General features: G+C 32.5%; 1 protein-coding gene across 2 annotated transcripts in view; it reads left to right on the forward strand.

The window, feature by feature from the left end:
- The first annotated feature begins 1,287 nt into the window (after positions 1–1,287).
- The window catches only part of LOC149728142 (integrator complex subunit 3-like), a 43,060-nt gene continuing 27,155 nt past the window's right edge, over positions 1,288–17,192 (forward strand). Inside the window, exons 1-19 of one of the 2 annotated variants that reach the window (XM_089888226.1) lie at positions 1,288–1,449; positions 3,459–3,545; positions 6,059–6,142; positions 6,881–6,994; positions 7,332–7,416; positions 8,252–8,385; positions 8,605–8,679; positions 8,867–8,974; positions 9,909–10,028; positions 10,214–10,368; positions 10,938–11,178; positions 11,861–12,017; positions 12,325–12,435; positions 12,702–12,806; positions 12,954–13,032; positions 13,909–14,020; positions 14,747–14,859; positions 16,325–16,489; positions 16,817–16,976. In XM_089888226.1, the coding sequence (XP_089744352.1) occupies positions 1,369–1,449; positions 3,459–3,545; positions 6,059–6,142; positions 6,881–6,994; positions 7,332–7,416; positions 8,252–8,385; positions 8,605–8,679; positions 8,867–8,974; positions 9,909–10,028; positions 10,214–10,368; positions 10,938–11,178; positions 11,861–12,017; positions 12,325–12,435; positions 12,702–12,806; positions 12,954–13,032; positions 13,909–14,020; positions 14,747–14,859; positions 16,325–16,489; positions 16,817–16,976 (2,286 nt within the window). In that variant the 5' untranslated portion in view covers positions 1,288–1,368. The remainder of the gene's footprint in view (positions 1,450–3,458; positions 3,546–6,058; positions 6,143–6,880; positions 6,995–7,331; positions 7,417–8,251; positions 8,386–8,604; positions 8,680–8,866; positions 8,975–9,908; positions 10,029–10,213; positions 10,369–10,937; positions 11,179–11,860; positions 12,018–12,324; positions 12,436–12,701; positions 12,807–12,953; positions 13,033–13,908; positions 14,021–14,746; positions 14,860–16,324; positions 16,490–16,816; positions 16,977–17,192) is intronic. The other variant, XM_089888227.1, reaches the window with a different exon arrangement.

Below are 17,192 nucleotides of genomic sequence, written 5' to 3' on the forward strand. Positions count from 1 at the left end.
TAGCTTTGACGTGCGCTTTTTAAAGTCGTAATAATACTGACGAATAATTCTGTATCATTATTTTTGTAATTATCGTTAAATCGGGGTCGGTAAAAAGAAAATTAAAAAAAGTCTTGCCTGACAAAGTGTTTCATCTTTCCCCACCCTACTATACGTGAAAAACAATAATAAATTATAATCACCAACAAAGTTACATGCGTGGTACTAACTTGTGGACGCAAGGTGTATGAAACAGAACACGCGTGTTCTAACGAATGTCGTTGTTCCGCCACACAAGGATAAATACGCAATGGTCGAATAAGCATATCGTGAAGGATAACGTTTACTTATCGACTTTTAAAAGTTACAAAACGTATACAAACAGCGAAATTCGTGTATAAGACTGTCGTCCTCGCAATAAGGTCAACGTACCAGACAGAAAATGTGACGTCACGAAAAATGTGTGACGTTAGAAACGTGTGAACTTTTTAAACTTAGAGCAACAATATGTATATATAGTAGGGTGGGGGGAGATTTTATCAGACGCGATTTCTTTTTTCCACAAACCCCTATTTAATAATAATCAGAAAAATATTGGTTTTTAAATCTGATTCGCTATTCGCCGGTTTTTTAGCACGGTAGTGGTCATATAGATTCTTTTTCGTCGAACAGTTGTTCTTGGCGTTATTGTTGTTGCTGATAGGATCTAAATTCTAGCATTTATTCTTTTTTCCTCGTTAAATCTAAAAGTTTAGTATAAAATCTATAAATATATTTTAAAATTTATAAATATTTTAAATTTAAACGATAAAAGAATAAATGGTAAAATTAGGAATTAAGTTAATTGCGAAAATATTTCTTGCAAAAAACAACAACAACAACAACTGTTCGACTAAAAAGGATCTACATGACCACTTCGTGCTCAAAAACTAGGTAAACGATAACAAATAATTGGCCGGGTTTTCCCCATTAACGAAATATTGTATTGTGTCGTCACAGTGCCTGCGAGGGACGTTTTTACAACTTTAAAATTTGATTTTTTAAACGTTTATAACTTTTTAATTAAAGCAAATATACACAAACCAGCTATTTAGCATCATGAGACATTAAACATTGTTCTTATTCAAAAAAAGCACAATTATGAAAACCGTGGGCCAGACTCTTGATGCCCCACGCCACCCTATGGCAAAATGCTCAAAATAAATCTGAATTCACATATTTTTATTTTCGGTGAACGGAACTGTTAAAAGTTTTGACTGGTAGCGTTATTTGTGGAAAGAATTTTTGTTTGCGACCGGATCTTTATTAATTAATTATATTTCTATATTAATTAGGTTTGTGTAGAGTCGAATCATCGTGATACTGATAAAAGGATAAAGGTCCTTTAAAATGGCACATACAACAACTGGGACTAACAACTTGAAAATTTTTAACACTTTGTCATTTGAAGCAAAAGAAGAACTTGAGGAGGTAGAAAATTTTAATCTTGTTTGTAAACATGCAATATTGCATTGAAGCACTGTTGCACAGATTGTTGTCCAACAATAACATGCTAGTGGGACAGTGTGGTTCAATATTTCTTTTTATTGTTAAATTATTTGTAGTCTGAATGTGAATGAATGTAAGCTACTTTATCCTTGCATGGCCGAAAAAAATGACAGTCTTTATAACACGGGAGTTCTGTTTCATACACCTCGTTCCAGTTTATGAGTTACAATTTATGTTACTTTGTGGTTAATTTTTTGGGTTTTTTTTTAATCTTTTTATTTATGGCTGATAATTTGGACAACCCAGTAGTGACCACTGGGTTGAAGCAATTGAGGTTAAGTGTCTTGCCCAAGGGCACATACGCCCACAATGGTGGCAGCGGGAAGCCTTGAACCCATTACCTCCGGGTTAGAGGCAGACCCGCTAACCACTTTGCCACGGCGCAGGACAATTCTACAGTGTAATGCTGCACAATTAAACCAGTTGCTGAATATATTATATATATTAGGGATGTGCCAATTTACAAAAGATTCAGGTTCGTACGAACCCGAATAGATTCGCGTGTGACATCAGCAACTTCACTGTCTCTTGCGTCACGTATGTTGTTGAGCTACTAAGAGTTGGCACTTTTGTTCACTTAATGCAGAGCGCTAACTTGTTCATAAACGTAAACTCATTCGTATACCTAATTCAACTCGTTCGTAATAAACTAGGTCAAAGCGTCCGATCACGCGTCCACCGCATGTCATGTTTGCGCGTGTAACGTCGAGGTTACTTTAGGTCACTTACGCGTCTTTTTGAACGTCAACGTGATATACAAATAAACTGCATTAGCTGATAAATATAATGTTTGTTTAATGGAGGGGAGGTAAAATTTATTTGAAAACAATTACAAATTAACCAATTAATTAATTACAAGTTCACTAATAACTAATTAATATTAATTAAGCAGGTAGTTTCATTTTTATCCGCTATATCAGATTTTTAGGTTTTATTTAGTCAAGTTATTTAGGTGCATTAAAATCTCGGTAATCGGCAACTGTAATTTACAAAATATCGGTGTCGGTTTGAATATTGGTCGGGCTCTACTCAGCATGTTGCAATAATTAAAACGCACAATCAAAGGGAGATTATTAAAGCATCGTTAAAGCGTAGTTAAAACAAAGTAGACTCCCAGTTTCTTTCTCACATTCCATTTTTTCCACCGTTAAAACAATAACCTTGCATCGTTTTCTGCGCATATATACCACATACTTGCTTACGTCACACACGTGTTACGTCATAGACGGCATTATTCGCCAGGGAATTCCACGTGCTGTGGTGCAATTACGAAAGCAACCTGTTGTGTCGACGAGTTGAGCATCAATATAAACTGATATATTTTATGACGTGCGTAATAAATATTCGCACACGAATCTTGTGCAATATTCGGGTTCGCGCGAATATCAAAACTGTGCTGGTATTCGGCGAATCTATTCGGGTTCGGGTTCGCCTTGGCACATCCCTAATATATATATATAATATTATATTGAAATGCTACTACAATCCTTTTAATTTAAAAGAATGTCTTGCAAGAAGATATTCCGCCAAGGAAAATAAAAGGGTTATTCGTTGCAATTAAAATCTGAGCAATTTCAGTGGTTTAAAAGTAAAAAAACGCAAAAGTTTTTTAAAATTGGCATTGCTGTGTTAAGTAGGCTATGTACAGAAAATTTTAAAATTGGCATTGCCCTAATAAGTAGGCTATGTACAGAAAGTCCTGCAAATCTTTAAAAAAACAGTTTTGAAAAAAATGTTGTAGCCAGTCTCAAACACTAAAGCTCCTCCTGGACCTACACAATAGCGTTCCTTTAACATTGTTTTTATTTCATAGTTGATCAAACGAAAAAGTCTACAGACCATAATTGACAACCCGTCATAGGCTTGCAGTTTTTTTGTTTTTTTAATGCTTTGGTTTCTTGAAAGTGAATTAATTTATTTCATATTTACAGAAATTGGAAAAAAGTTTAAACCTCATTCAAAATCTGCTTGAAAATATAAGTTCTGAACGAGAAGCAAATGATATACTCACTAAGCATGTAAGTGGAAATTTATAGTTGTGCGCAGAAAGTAGAATAATGAACAATTTTAACCAGAAAAAATGTCTGTAACAAACTGTGTCTATGTCTAATTTGGAAGTTGGAATAGTTTAACTAACCAGCAACTGTAGTACATGGTATTCGCTTAAAATAAAAAAAAACACTGTTTACCACTTTTGTACAAATTATACATAAATAATAGTCATCAAGAATCCTTGAAATTGTCTACCTTACACATCACCCAATAATATAACTTGTTTCTACTTTATAGGTTTGTTATTTACACGCTGGTTCTACAGTATTTAGTTATTGTACTACTACCTTCATATCTTTTGTTGAGTTGGTGTAAGTCAGGGGCGGGCAACATCCTAAGTCCATGATATTGGAAAATGAAGTACTTGGCAGGCGGATTGCTGAATCAATACAATAATCCCGTATTGCAGAAAAATTCAGGGTACTCAGTAGCACCCGGTGTAATATGCAGAAATAAATCAACATAAAACTCAGACGCGTCTTAAAATAAACACGCCTTGAACTTAAAAAACGTTCTAGAAGTAGCACTTCCACAAGGATTCATTTCATGATAATAGTTCGACCTGGCAATTAATTATGACACAATAGCTAATCACATGTTGATTATTTGCGTTATAATCGCGATTGCCCCTTTGATAATTCAACATTCAGGTACTTGAAAACAGGCTGAATATTTGCGTTTTTCACGAATGCTCAACAAAGTATAGATAGATAGTTTGTAAAATAATACTTGTACATGCGCAAAGAAACTTTATATTCAATAAGAGATACCTTGGATTTTTAAAAGTTATGGGCTGCGGCCACATTATTATGTAAGACCAGAAACTGTCTGCGGGCCGTTTAAAATACCGTCGCGGGCCGTATGTTGCCCGTCCCTGGTATTAGTGCTTTCACCCAATCTAGGTGTTGTATCTCTTTTAGGATTTTTTATCTCAGGCACAAAATCAGGATTGTAAAAATACCCCTTTTTCAGTGATAATGTCACCGTCCGGATCGTCGAAAAACGTCCGGATTTTTTAGTAGAAATAAATCCTATTTATATTAAAATCAACTTTCTTACGTTCGGCCGACACTCTTTGGTTTCTTTGTTCCGTAATTATTGACGACCTAAACGTGCGCTCTATTTTAACCGCATCGCTTACATTGCGAGAACACGGCGAATAGCTAAAATGACGAAACGGTTCGTGCAAACATTAAAAAAAATGCATTTTCCTAACACCTACTATACTAATTTTGTCACAAATCATGTCACATGGAACCTTTATGTGGTGAATTTAAAATGATATTACATTTATTAAAACGACGTATCTAAATCGGTAGAAACAAATGAAAAGTTTTACGCACGTTCATCGTGGATTAAAAATGTAACGATGATTACGTCATAATACCTTTGATAAACTATTAAAATTTTAGATAACAATTGTGGTTTATGTGCTTCTATATTTCGTATATTTGTTTTAATCCCGATATAATTTTAAGCAAGCAACCAAGAATAGTTTAAACTTTTATTAAATGCAGGTAAATTGCGTTTATGTGAATTTTAATTGGTGCAAATATAAGAGTGAGGAGCGACGCTATCAGTAAGTTGGAACCAACGCAAATTGTAATATGATATTACAAAGTATCTTCCCGGCCGAGCTTGGACAGAAGCCAAAAAACATCGTTCGTTGGCACCGCACGAGAACCAGAGTTTCATTACGGCACTTTTCACGAGAATAAATTCACAACGATTGCTTCGTTTGTTAGGTGTAGAATGTATGCTACCGCATGCGTCTTACTTTATTTCCTACGCCCGCGCAGAGCGTAAAAATGTGACGCTCATACACGATGTTTCATACACGATGTTTCAATCTCGTGGTTCGTTGGGCAGTGGGCATTCCTCCCGATTGTTACGTAATGAAACGTCATAGTTAATAGTTATGTTGCAATACATATGACGTAACAATTAAGCGCAAAATGTCAAATTGCAGCACGGCAATGTTTGTTACTCGAGCGACTTCGTTAGCTGATTATTACGAACACGCGACGAACATAAAACATTAGATCGCAGCTTTAACAACGGTTTCTATCGCACAGGCCCCTGCACACTAGACTGTGGTGTCGTGGTGATAGTCAGTAATACGCTTTATAACAAGATTTGGTAGCTTGGGTGACAGACGCACGTAAAACATATTACGTCCGGATTTTCAATAAAATTAAACGATCACCGTCCGGATTTACAACTTTTACAATCCTGCACAAAATTAAAACAAATTTTAAAAAAACACACCACAAATTAAAGAAATGAAACACTATAAAAAATAGAAACTGCATAACTTTTTTTTCTAAAATAAAACCCTAAACGGAAGCTACCAAACACATTTAAACAACATACATATGCCAACCTTTGGAAGAGTTGCTGTGAACTGTGGTGTCATCGCATTGCTTCCATCGCAGAAAAAAATTAAGTAAAAATCTTTTTTGATTTATTTGTTTTTAAGGTTTCGATTGGCAACACAGAGCATGAAAGTGTGTGCATCGGCTTGTTATGTAAAATACTTTCAGATCGACAAACTGCATCAAAGGTAAGCTATATTCAAACTATGTAGCTGGAGAACATGAACTTGGATATTTCTTTCTGAATCTATAACATTAGGGATGCACATTAAGATATAATTACTATTTAATTTGGTATTTTATAATATCCTAGAACAGTTTATTTTAGAATTAGAAATCTAGAATTTCAAATCTTTTTTTTTTTATGGGCGAATATCAGTTTTACCCAGTTACCCACAAAAATCAGTTTATTAACACTACAATAGTAGCCTTGTTGGATCACGATCTAATAAATGGTAAAAACTTGTCCTATTGCCGAAATTTTGCACCATGTTATTGGTTGCCAAATGTTTTGGGTTTGAATTTTCACATTATCCATTACACCTGGACAAGAGAGATCCTGTCTTTTTCTGCTGGAAGAGAGAGCTCAAATCCCAGCAAAACGATGGTGTGAAAATGCCTAATCCTAACAACAAATGATGCCCAAACAGCTAATTGGAAACAGATATTAACTTTAAAAATGACATTGTAAACGTTTTCTGTTGAACGTTTCATGCAAACAAAGATAATGTTTCTCACAATCACTATTTATTTAAACTTTTTATTAAATTGAATGAGATGGCATCATTATGCCGGAACTAATATTTGGATTGGAAATACAAAAAGATTAGAACATCACAAATTCTAATTTCTGTATTGTGCATCCCTACATGACATATATAAGTTATATAAATTGTAGTTTTATTCTCAATATTCTTCAAATCTAGACCTTCCAAAACTTAATGATGGTGAACCGGGACAGTTTAAATTGTGTTCTTTTGCACATGAACATCATTATTATAGAAAAATTTCGCAAACTGACTGATGCTGCACGTATGCAGGTAATGTGTGGTTTTTTAGTATGCATTATGTAATATGTATATTGGTATATATGGATGAAAAATATGAAAAAGAGAATTAAATAAATGAATGCCACCATTTATACCAATTACCCCCTGATGTAACAGGGCAACTGCAGTTGTGATAACATGTTTAACCCATGTGGGCGATTGTTTTTGTGGCATTGCAGTTATCAGTTAGATAGTATATCAGTAACCACTGTTCGCTGGGTCAGAGCAATAATTGTCATTGAGCATTGAATTCAGTATCTTTTAGCAACAATGAATACTTAAACCACTGAACCAAGGTCTAACTTTATAAAACATTATTATATTCTAGGTATTATGGATTGTGAATGAACTTGTGCGTACCTCTGCTAATGGAAGCGAGAACCTCTGCATTGCTTTGATGAAACAAATTGTTGGTAATATAACAATTTCTTTGGGAAACCATTAACTAAATGTCGTTTGAAAACTTTTAAAAGATCATAGATATAACTGGAAAATGATAATGACCTATGGTATGCTCTAAGTTGTTGTATTCAGGAAAAGCTAAAAACTTGTGTCTGAAAATTAATCACACACAAAATAATGGCAGCCCTAAAATTGAAAACTTGTATATGCAGAGATTTGAAATACGCCCAAATGTAATCTAAAAGTACCACTAAAGTTTCTAAAAAACGAAAGGGGTTGTAGAGAAATCTCAAGTAAAAAACCCTGCGGAAAAAAAAAATAAATTGACCATGCGATAATGCATAAAATTTCTCCTAAGAAAAAATGCCATTTAACTTTGATCGTTCCTACTTTAACTACCAAAGTTGGACGAATCCATACAAAATCAACAATTACTTACTAATTAGTAAAGTAATTGTTAATTTTGTGATTTTAAATCAAACAAAATTATCTAAAATTTCATATATTTGATTTGATTTGATTTTAATTAGGAGATTAAAGAATAAACTTGATAATTAATTATTGTGGAAAACCCTATGGCAAAGAACGACATAAACACAACCAACTGTTCGACGAAATGGAATGTATGGTACCATTCATGTGCTTAGTAAGAACAACTGCTCAACAAAAAAGAATCTTTGTGACCACTTATGTGCTTAATAACAATTGGTATAAAATAGCTCCGAAACTGTTGTTGAAACATTTATATCATATTTAAACAAGCTGTGTTTTTTAAATAATACAGAAATTTCTTTGTCTGCTAAACAATTTTAAAGTATATATTAAACTTAGTTACAACTATTTTAGGTGGTGGGACTTCAGCAAAGAATGTTTGGATGTGTGAGAATGTACTTGACATGTTAATTAACAATCAAGCTTGGGTGGAAAAGTCAATTTCTCTTCTTCAAATAACTGTTTACACTTATCTACGATTGCTTCAGGTAATTTTTAATGTGTCTTAAAAATTTTTTTTTCTGAAATAATAAGTAAATAGTTATTAAATAATAATATGTCTAGACTTTGGCTTTTACCTTTTTGTTTGCCCTTTATGTTTAACTAGATTTAAATGGTTTACTATGTTTCACAGTTGTGTCTTGTATACCGGACCAAACCTGTGTCATCCAAAACTGTATCTTGAATTTGTTTTCTATTGTCCACAGGATCATTTCCATTCAAACTTCACGGCTTTAAGACAGAAAGAAGCAAATTTTGTTGTTACTTTAATGAGAGAAAAGGTTTGTGTTGTAGTTTTGTGCTCTTGTATATAATATTACCAACAAAAATAAAATAAAACAAGAACTAAAAATATAATCATTATATTATAATATATATTAACTATATATATATAATACATTATAGCAAAGTTTTGAAAAGTTTAAGTTGAATGAATTTTTTTGTTATTAATTCTGTGTTTCCACCTAGTGGATGGAGTGTTGTTGCATCGGAAGGGATCTTATTCGATTAATGTCGGCAGTTGCGAGAATACCAGAGATTGAACGATTATGGTCTGATGTTCTTTATAAACCAGAGGTTTGTGTTTTCAAGATAATGTTTTAAAAAACAAATGCTTAAAAATGTTTTTAAAAACGAAAGCTTCTGAAAAAAATCATTTTTGGGTGCGTTGGTTGAATGAACGTTTTCTTTTTAAATATATATCAAGTATGAATTTTATGTTTTAATTTTTCGATTGAACGCAAGCTATGTACCACATTATGATGACTCAGCACTATCTTCAATACGGTCGACAGACTTTTTTTAAATGGAAGTCATACAGCTGGTACCAGGGAAACATAATGAACGTTTTAATATCATACAAGGATTGAAAATGAACTAATTCAAAAAAGAGTGCTAACTCAGCATGTTGTGTTTTATTTGAAAAATTAAAGAAACATAGCTACGTTTCTTCGAAAAAGTAAAACTATAAATATTTTATACATATATATAAAAAAGGCTATAAATATTTTATATATATATTATATATTTTTATTGATATTCACAAAAAAGAAGCGTTTAATGTAACAAATACAAATAAAAAATTAAATAGTTTTCTATACTTTAGACACTAGAAATGGTCAAATTAAGTGAACTATTTCTTATGGGAAATCCCATGTATTGTAGCACATCATTTTTTTTACCTAGGCTGTTCGATTTAAAGTTTTGTTCTACATTATTTCAGAAGCTGTTTCGTTTTTAAAAACTTTAATGGTACCTTTATATTTCATTTGAGTGTCTCTATCTATATTTTAGATTTTTTTGTTGGTATGCTCTTTAAAAATATCTTGAATCCATATTCCTGGCTTAAACTGTTGTCAGTTGTGTTCTAAAATTTAAACAATTCACACATACTGTAATAATTTAAAATAACATCTTTTGGACCTAAAATAACCATAGTTTGCCTTTTTATATTTTATAGTTATATATTTTCGGCTGTTAATTTCCGTGCATAAAAGTTTGAATATTGCAGACCTTATCACCATCTTTCACTGGCGTCTTAAGTTTGCTGCAAACTCGAACTTCACGTAAATTTCTCACATGTCGAGTTACACCAGATATGGAAAATAAACTTAACTTTATTCTTCTCAAGGTTTGTTATAAATAGTGATATGATCATATCTTTTGTGATGTTGTATCATAATTATATGTGAATGTGATGTTTATGATTTACCAATTTGTCTTCGCAGCTAGAACACACAGTAGAGAGATCAGATAATGAATAATGATTCTGTAGTCAGTTTAGAAATTTAAAACGAATTATCTTATTTTGTTCAGGTAAGGTTTGGAAACCACAAACGCTACCAGGATTGGTTCCAACGTCAATATCTTGCAACACCCGATAGTCAAACCTTACGTAGCGACCTTATACGATATATATGTGGATGTATTTATCCATCAAATGAAATTTTGTCTTCTGATATTATACCAAGGTAATATTAATTTTTTCTTGATAAACAGTTGGTTGGTAATTTAAAAAAAAGAACATGTTACTGTTGTTACAGTGAACCTAGAATCTACTCATGTTCTTTTAACTATTATAGTACATTATCAGTGCCTGTAAACATATTGATCTTTTATTTTAAGTTCGTTTGGTAGCTAAGGTAATCTTACTTAGTTTATGGTAGATTGGTAGTAGTGCAGTGCAAATCACAAACTTTGCTATGTGTTATTTTATATATTTCCCCAAGAAGTCATAATATTTATGTCTCTTTTATTAGAGCTCTGCTCTTTTGTTTGTTATAGTATTGCTCATGAAATACATTGGTAATTACAGTCAATCAATTTGTGGCATACAGTAGTTGAATGTAAAAAAAAAACTCCTGCAAGTTAATTTTAAATACCAATATTTTAATATTCTCTATATGACATTTTACCCTTTGCCATTAGCAGTAGCAAAGTCGATACGAAAACGGAGAACTATTTTATAGATTCTTCTATATTTAAGCCCTGCTCACTTGTTGTTTTTCTTACAATAATATGTTGGTCACATGATTTATAGATGGGCTGTGATTGGTTGGTTACTATCAACATGCACGTCACGCATCGCAACCTCATATAGCAACCTCGCTCTTTTTTGGGATTGGCTTTTCTATTCCCCGGATAAAAACAGCATCATGGATATTGAACCAGGAGTCCTGGTGATGCATCAGAGCATCCGAAGTCATCCAGCCATCACCACAAGTTTGTTGGACTTTTTATGTCGAACGATGGTTGAGTTTCATCCTCCTATTAATGCTCAGGTAAATTTTTCATCTGATAGAACTTTCATCATGTAATTGTAAAACATTAAAAAAATGACTGGCTGTGCCACCATTTTAAAAATAAAAGTGTCACTTAACTTTGACGTTTCCAGTGGAGGCTTAGGAAAATTATATATTGTTTATGTTTAATTTGATACAATGAATGCTTCTTCTATAATAACAATAATGGGTAATGGTATATTAAAATATATACAACATAGACTTGATTATGTTCTTTTTCGATTGAACATAGCTAAAATAACAATCCGATTCAGTTATATTTCTATTGGGAAATACGTGTTTGTGTTTCGAAATGATTTGTGTAGACACTAGACAAGACATATAATGATAGTGATGATACTGTTGGGTCTCATGTTAAATATTGCACTACATCTGTCAACCTGTTTATTTTTATTGTTTTATTACTTGTTTAAGTTTAATATTAGCAAATCTGATTTATTACATTCCATAGCTTCTTGATTTGATTTTATCTCCAACTGGTTCATTTAATTGATGAAACAAAAAGTTCAAACAGCAATTGAAAAGGGGTTATAACAGACATCAGTGTGTATAATATTACATCAATTCTTTCATACATCTTACAAATAGGCATTTTTCCTTTACAATTCTAAACCAAAAATGTGTACCCAGATAAAAGGTGTCCTAAAATTCTTCTATGCAGATAAAACAAGGAGTTCACTTGGCATTGAGGACGATACTTGAAAAACGTGTCGTCCAATCCTTGTCACCTATTCTTGACAACCCCAAGCTTGATAATGAGCTTCGTGGACTTATTCGTGCCAATCTTAGTGAATTTTGTTCTCTTCCACTTGCTGATGGTTTGTTTTAAACAAATAATTTGTCTTTTTTAGACCGTCTTTGTTGCACAATGTTTATAGCACCTGCATTTTTACCTAAAGATGCCAGGTTTGGTGCTTGATGCATTGTGGGTGTTCGTAAGCAAAACTGTTAAGTTATAAAAAGAAAACAGACCGAAAGCAGCTCCCCTTTGGGCATAACGCATTGCACATGAGCCTAGATGTATGACACCATCATATATAATCCACATCGGTTTTCTGTTTTATTAGTTGCCACCCCGCACAAGGATAATTATTGATAGTGAATTTAACAGAGTTTTTGTTTCAGGCAAACCACCTTTAACCCCAACCATACCATTGGAGGCCTCGGAAACTTCTTTGTTACCAGGAAAACGAAGCGATGACATCATAGAAGAGGAACCAATGGTCATTGACGATGGTAACTGGTGTTTGTGAAATAAAACTGTTTTCATTCTTTTTTCTCATACCATTTGGTAGTAAGTCAAGGATATTTTTAGATTATATAACCAAAGTCCTATAACTCTCTTAAAGCAATATTTTTTTTCCATTTGTAAAAATCTTAATAAAACCAATTTATACATTAAGATTCCTGGCGGCCTTAAGCTGCCTGTGTGTTGTTGTATAAGCTACTTTTCAGTTACATTTTGAGAATAGTAAATTTTATTTTAAAGTTTCATACCTCAGCAGATGATTCTGACAACGAAACTTTGGAAAGGAAGTCCGGTAACAATGATGTTGATGTCAGTCACGACTCGAATGCGATCTTCAGTGACGATGAAGAGGATTATGGTAATCATGGCATGGATCATCAAATGCTTCAGTTTCTTTGTGATTCTGCATTAAACTATGAACCGCTCAAAAATATATAAGCATATTTATATTGTAACCGAATGAATTTATTCAAATTCTCTTCTTTAAACAATATGGTGTTTTCAGGAAAAAAAGGCACAGATTTAAATATATGGCGGGAATCCCCTACACCAGAACCACGAGATATTAACTCGGACATGGAGAGGTAATTATTTTGTTAAACAGAAAATATTTTGGAATTCTTTTCAAAGACAGCAATATGTACAGAATATGTATAGCCATTGTTTATTTGTGGTGGTTTTACAAAAAGTATGTATTAGTATTGGTAAGTTAACTCAACATGGGCGCCGATCCTGGGTATGCGGGTATACAGCGCATACCTCAGAATATTTATAGGGTATATGGCATACCCATTTTTTATCGCTTAAGCCGTCTAGCGGTCTCATTCTAATCACTAAAGAAGGAGCGCAATACGTTACATTTACCCGCGTAAGAAGTATTTATTGCAAACGTATTAATACTTTACTTGATCGCATGCGTGAAAAGGAGAATATTCAACCTGTATTCAAGTCCTGCAGACAAAATAACCAAGGGGACAATCGGTATTATGACCAAACTATCAACGCGTGAATTGCTATTGTGTCGTAATCAATTACCAAGCCAGACAATCGCTATTGTGACGCAATGAATCCACGTGTGAATCCTTACTATTTCGTAATAAACATGCTGCTTGGTTGAGGAAAACATCGTAAATATAAAGTAGTTATACTTCTGAAACATGTTTAGGTTGTATATTACTGCCTGTTGCCACGTTTAATGGGCAAATTACATTAAATTTACACGCAGCTGTAAGAAAGGTAGTGCAAAGTTTGTGTTGCGAATTCCCGCCAAAAAAATACTAATGCGCACATATATAATGACGTATATGACGTCATATTCAACGCACAGGTGCGCGCCGCATACCCTAGATAATTAGGAAATCGAAACGCCTGAAACTAAATACTTGTAAAGCAACTTTGCGTCTAAAAATCAAATGTGAAAGAAGCATCCACCAACTTACTATCTTATTATATTTGCACAGATTGGATGACACACTACGCGATCTAATTGGTCAGTTACAACGAGCAGATTTAACAGATCTTGATGAAAGATGTGAAAGAATGCAAGATATAATTGATCATGTCTTATCTATGGTTCGTAATAGATAGTTGTGTTTTGAAATTATAATTTTGTATTTAGCTCTGATAGTATTATCGTTATTTTGTCTGTCACATAAGAATTATTACAAGGGTCCATGCGGCGATATTTGTCGACCTTAAACGTTTAACCAGCAACATAGAAACTAAAAAAAACTTATTTTGGAATAGGTCCCTATATTCTTTGCATATTTCTTTATTGAAATTGGTCTCTGGCGTCTTATTATCAATTCAAGCAGTATGTTTAGTAAGATGAAAAGGTCACCATAGCATTTGAATTGTTTTTAGTAACTTAGTTTGAAAACATGTAATTTTTAAGAATATGGCTCGTATTTCATTTAAAAACAAGGTAATAACATCATTTGTCAGCAAAGAAACAACAATTTTATTTGATCTCTATGTTACTCTGGGGCTCCCGCTTCTAAATTTTTAGTTAAAAATGTGTTTTGTGTTTACAGTTATATTGTGATTTATATTTAGAATAAATGGTTTTTAGCAAGTTTTGAAAAAGTTTTGGCTAAAATCAACTTTTAACATATTTCGTTGTAATAAGTGACGCAAATCATTTTACAAATTTAGATTAAAACAGAATTTAAATTAAAATTTCAGAAAAATTAACTGCATTTACCACTTCTTTTTTAGGTTAAAGGTTATTTAATCCTTTGTATAACTTTATAAAAGATTTCTATCCTCGTTGTAATACGATATCTATTGCACACATAGGATGAATTCGACAACGAAGTATCAACACCCCTCTCATCTTGTTTAACTCAACTACTTTCTGATCATTTTTGTAAATCAATCATCACGCTTGCTTCATGCGACATCACCGATGAGTATGTTATGTAAAATAGACATTTCTGTAATTTATCGTAACTTGGAATCATATAGTTTGCACTTTTTATGTATATATAGTAGGGTGGGGGAAGACGGGAAACCTTTAGCACATAATATCTAAATATTCTGATTGTGTTTTAAACAATTAGCAACGGTCTATGGAAGACGCGAGGATATGGTTTTATAATTCTTTAAATGTTCTTTGTTTACTACCAAAGGGGACGAGAAAATTGAAAGAAAAGGTGTCCCATCTTCCCCCACCCTACTATACATATTATTAAATTTGCTGCTGTTGTATTTTTCACACCTTTTGATTCATTAGGATTAATTGGTAATCCTTTATCGCACAAATTATAAATTTAAGTTCCAATGATTCAATTCCATCTATATGGGAATATATTTACCAACTTTAAAATCAGTTCGTCAAAGGGATAACAAATGAAAAGTCAAAATTTGTGTATTGCTAAAAATGCTCAAACTGTAATCTTAAGGTACCACCCAAGTCTAAAAAACGAAACAGATTTAAGCATTTTTTTTATTTAAACCTCAAATTCAAACACTGTCGTACAAAAATCGGCAGTGGGATATGCATGGGATTTCTCTTAGGAAAAAGTGTCACTCAACTTTGAGGGTTTCTAGTTTCTAAACCATTAAGAAAAACTCATTTTTGGTTTTGACTCCGCATAATGAATGCTTCTTTTTTGAGAAGGTATTAAAATAATAAAATATAGACTTTATTATGTTATAATTTTTCGTTTAAACATACCTACATATTATGCTGACTCAACATTTTTTATCCTATTAGTTAATTTTTAGCACTTTTTTATATTAAAATTTTTACTTTGTCCCACTGGTCAATAGTACCTGGTTCACAATTTTCTTTAGAAAAAAGTTGGTTGTTCACATTAAACACATTAGCGGGGCTAAAAAGCTTACATAAAATAATCTTCTGCCTTCTATGTTGACCTTACTGCGAATGCGCCCGTCTTACACAAAGTTCCCTGTTTTTTTATATGTTTGATAACTGTTTGTCCATCGCTAAAGAAGGTTTGTCTTTTGCAAATGCAATTTGCGACATGAATTCTACCTTAAAAATTGCCCAGTTTTTTTTTATACATATATTCACAAAGTAGAAGCATTGCTTATGCCAAATTATACCAAAAATAAAATTTAATTTATATTTAGTAGTTTAGAAATCAGAAATGGTTTAAGTTGAATGACCTTTTTTCTAATGGGAAATCCAATGCATTGTCAAATATTTTTTACTCCAGTTCAGCGTTTTTTTAGAAGCTCTTTGGGTTATTGAAGTTTTGGTGGTGCCGTTAGATCACATTTGAACATTTTATTCATATACTAATTTTCATTTTTCGTTGGTGTTCCTCTTAAAGGTTTTGATTTTATTTGATATTTTAAAGCTTTATTTGAATTTTTTTAAATTTAAAAAAAAATTTTTTTTCACTATAGATATTTAGAGAGGTGTGTGGAGAAACCACTTTATGTGATTTTCCGTAACTTATGTCAGAGTAAAAAAGACGAAGATTCGTTTGGTGTCCTCCTCTCTCTTCTTTCAGAGATGTACAGCATCCAATCTCGTTTGGGATATCATCTTCTTTTCTTTTTGGCTGTCAAGTGAGTTTTTGTGATATAGTCTTTGGATTTTTGCTGTTTTTCTTTACCAGACTATCAAGTTCTTTTAAGAAAATAATACTTTGTATGTCCTGTAATAAAATTTCTCTACTGTAGCTTACAGCGTGTTTTTTCAGTTAAGGAGACTTTCTTAAAATTTTTTTTTTCTATTTCCTTAAACACTTATAACCGAATATAACATATATGTTTATTCTTTATTTATCTTTTTAAAAGCGATAACAAAGATCGTGTTATTAATTGTTTATATTTTTTAATTTGCCTTTTTTTTCTGTATTTAATTTTGTTTACATATTGTTTTAATTATACCAGAAACCAAACATTAAATGAAGACAACATGTTTATATACGAATCCTTCGCACAAAATACACAACTTGGTGACGTATACAACTGTCTTATGATGGATCTTAAGCATTGTCAGGAAGATAACAGCACCATGCTCGTGTTTCTTGTACCCCATGTTTATAAAGAGGTAATATCAAATATCAACGTTGTATCTAATCACCACCTGTGTCAATTATCTTTGATACAAACTGACCACTTTCATGTGCGCAAAATTACATTTTTATAATTGCATATAGGCCTAATGTTAAGAAGTAAATACACATCAATTAGAGTAACCGTTATGTTATATAATAAATAGTGTTACATGTTCATAACAACAACACAGCTTGTGGTAGTGCCTTTA

Source organism: Ciona robusta, chromosome 11 (assembly GCF_009617815.1).
Source record: "Ciona robusta chromosome 11, ASM961781v2".
Taxonomy (NCBI): domain Eukaryota; kingdom Metazoa; phylum Chordata; class Ascidiacea; order Phlebobranchia; family Cionidae; genus Ciona; species Ciona robusta.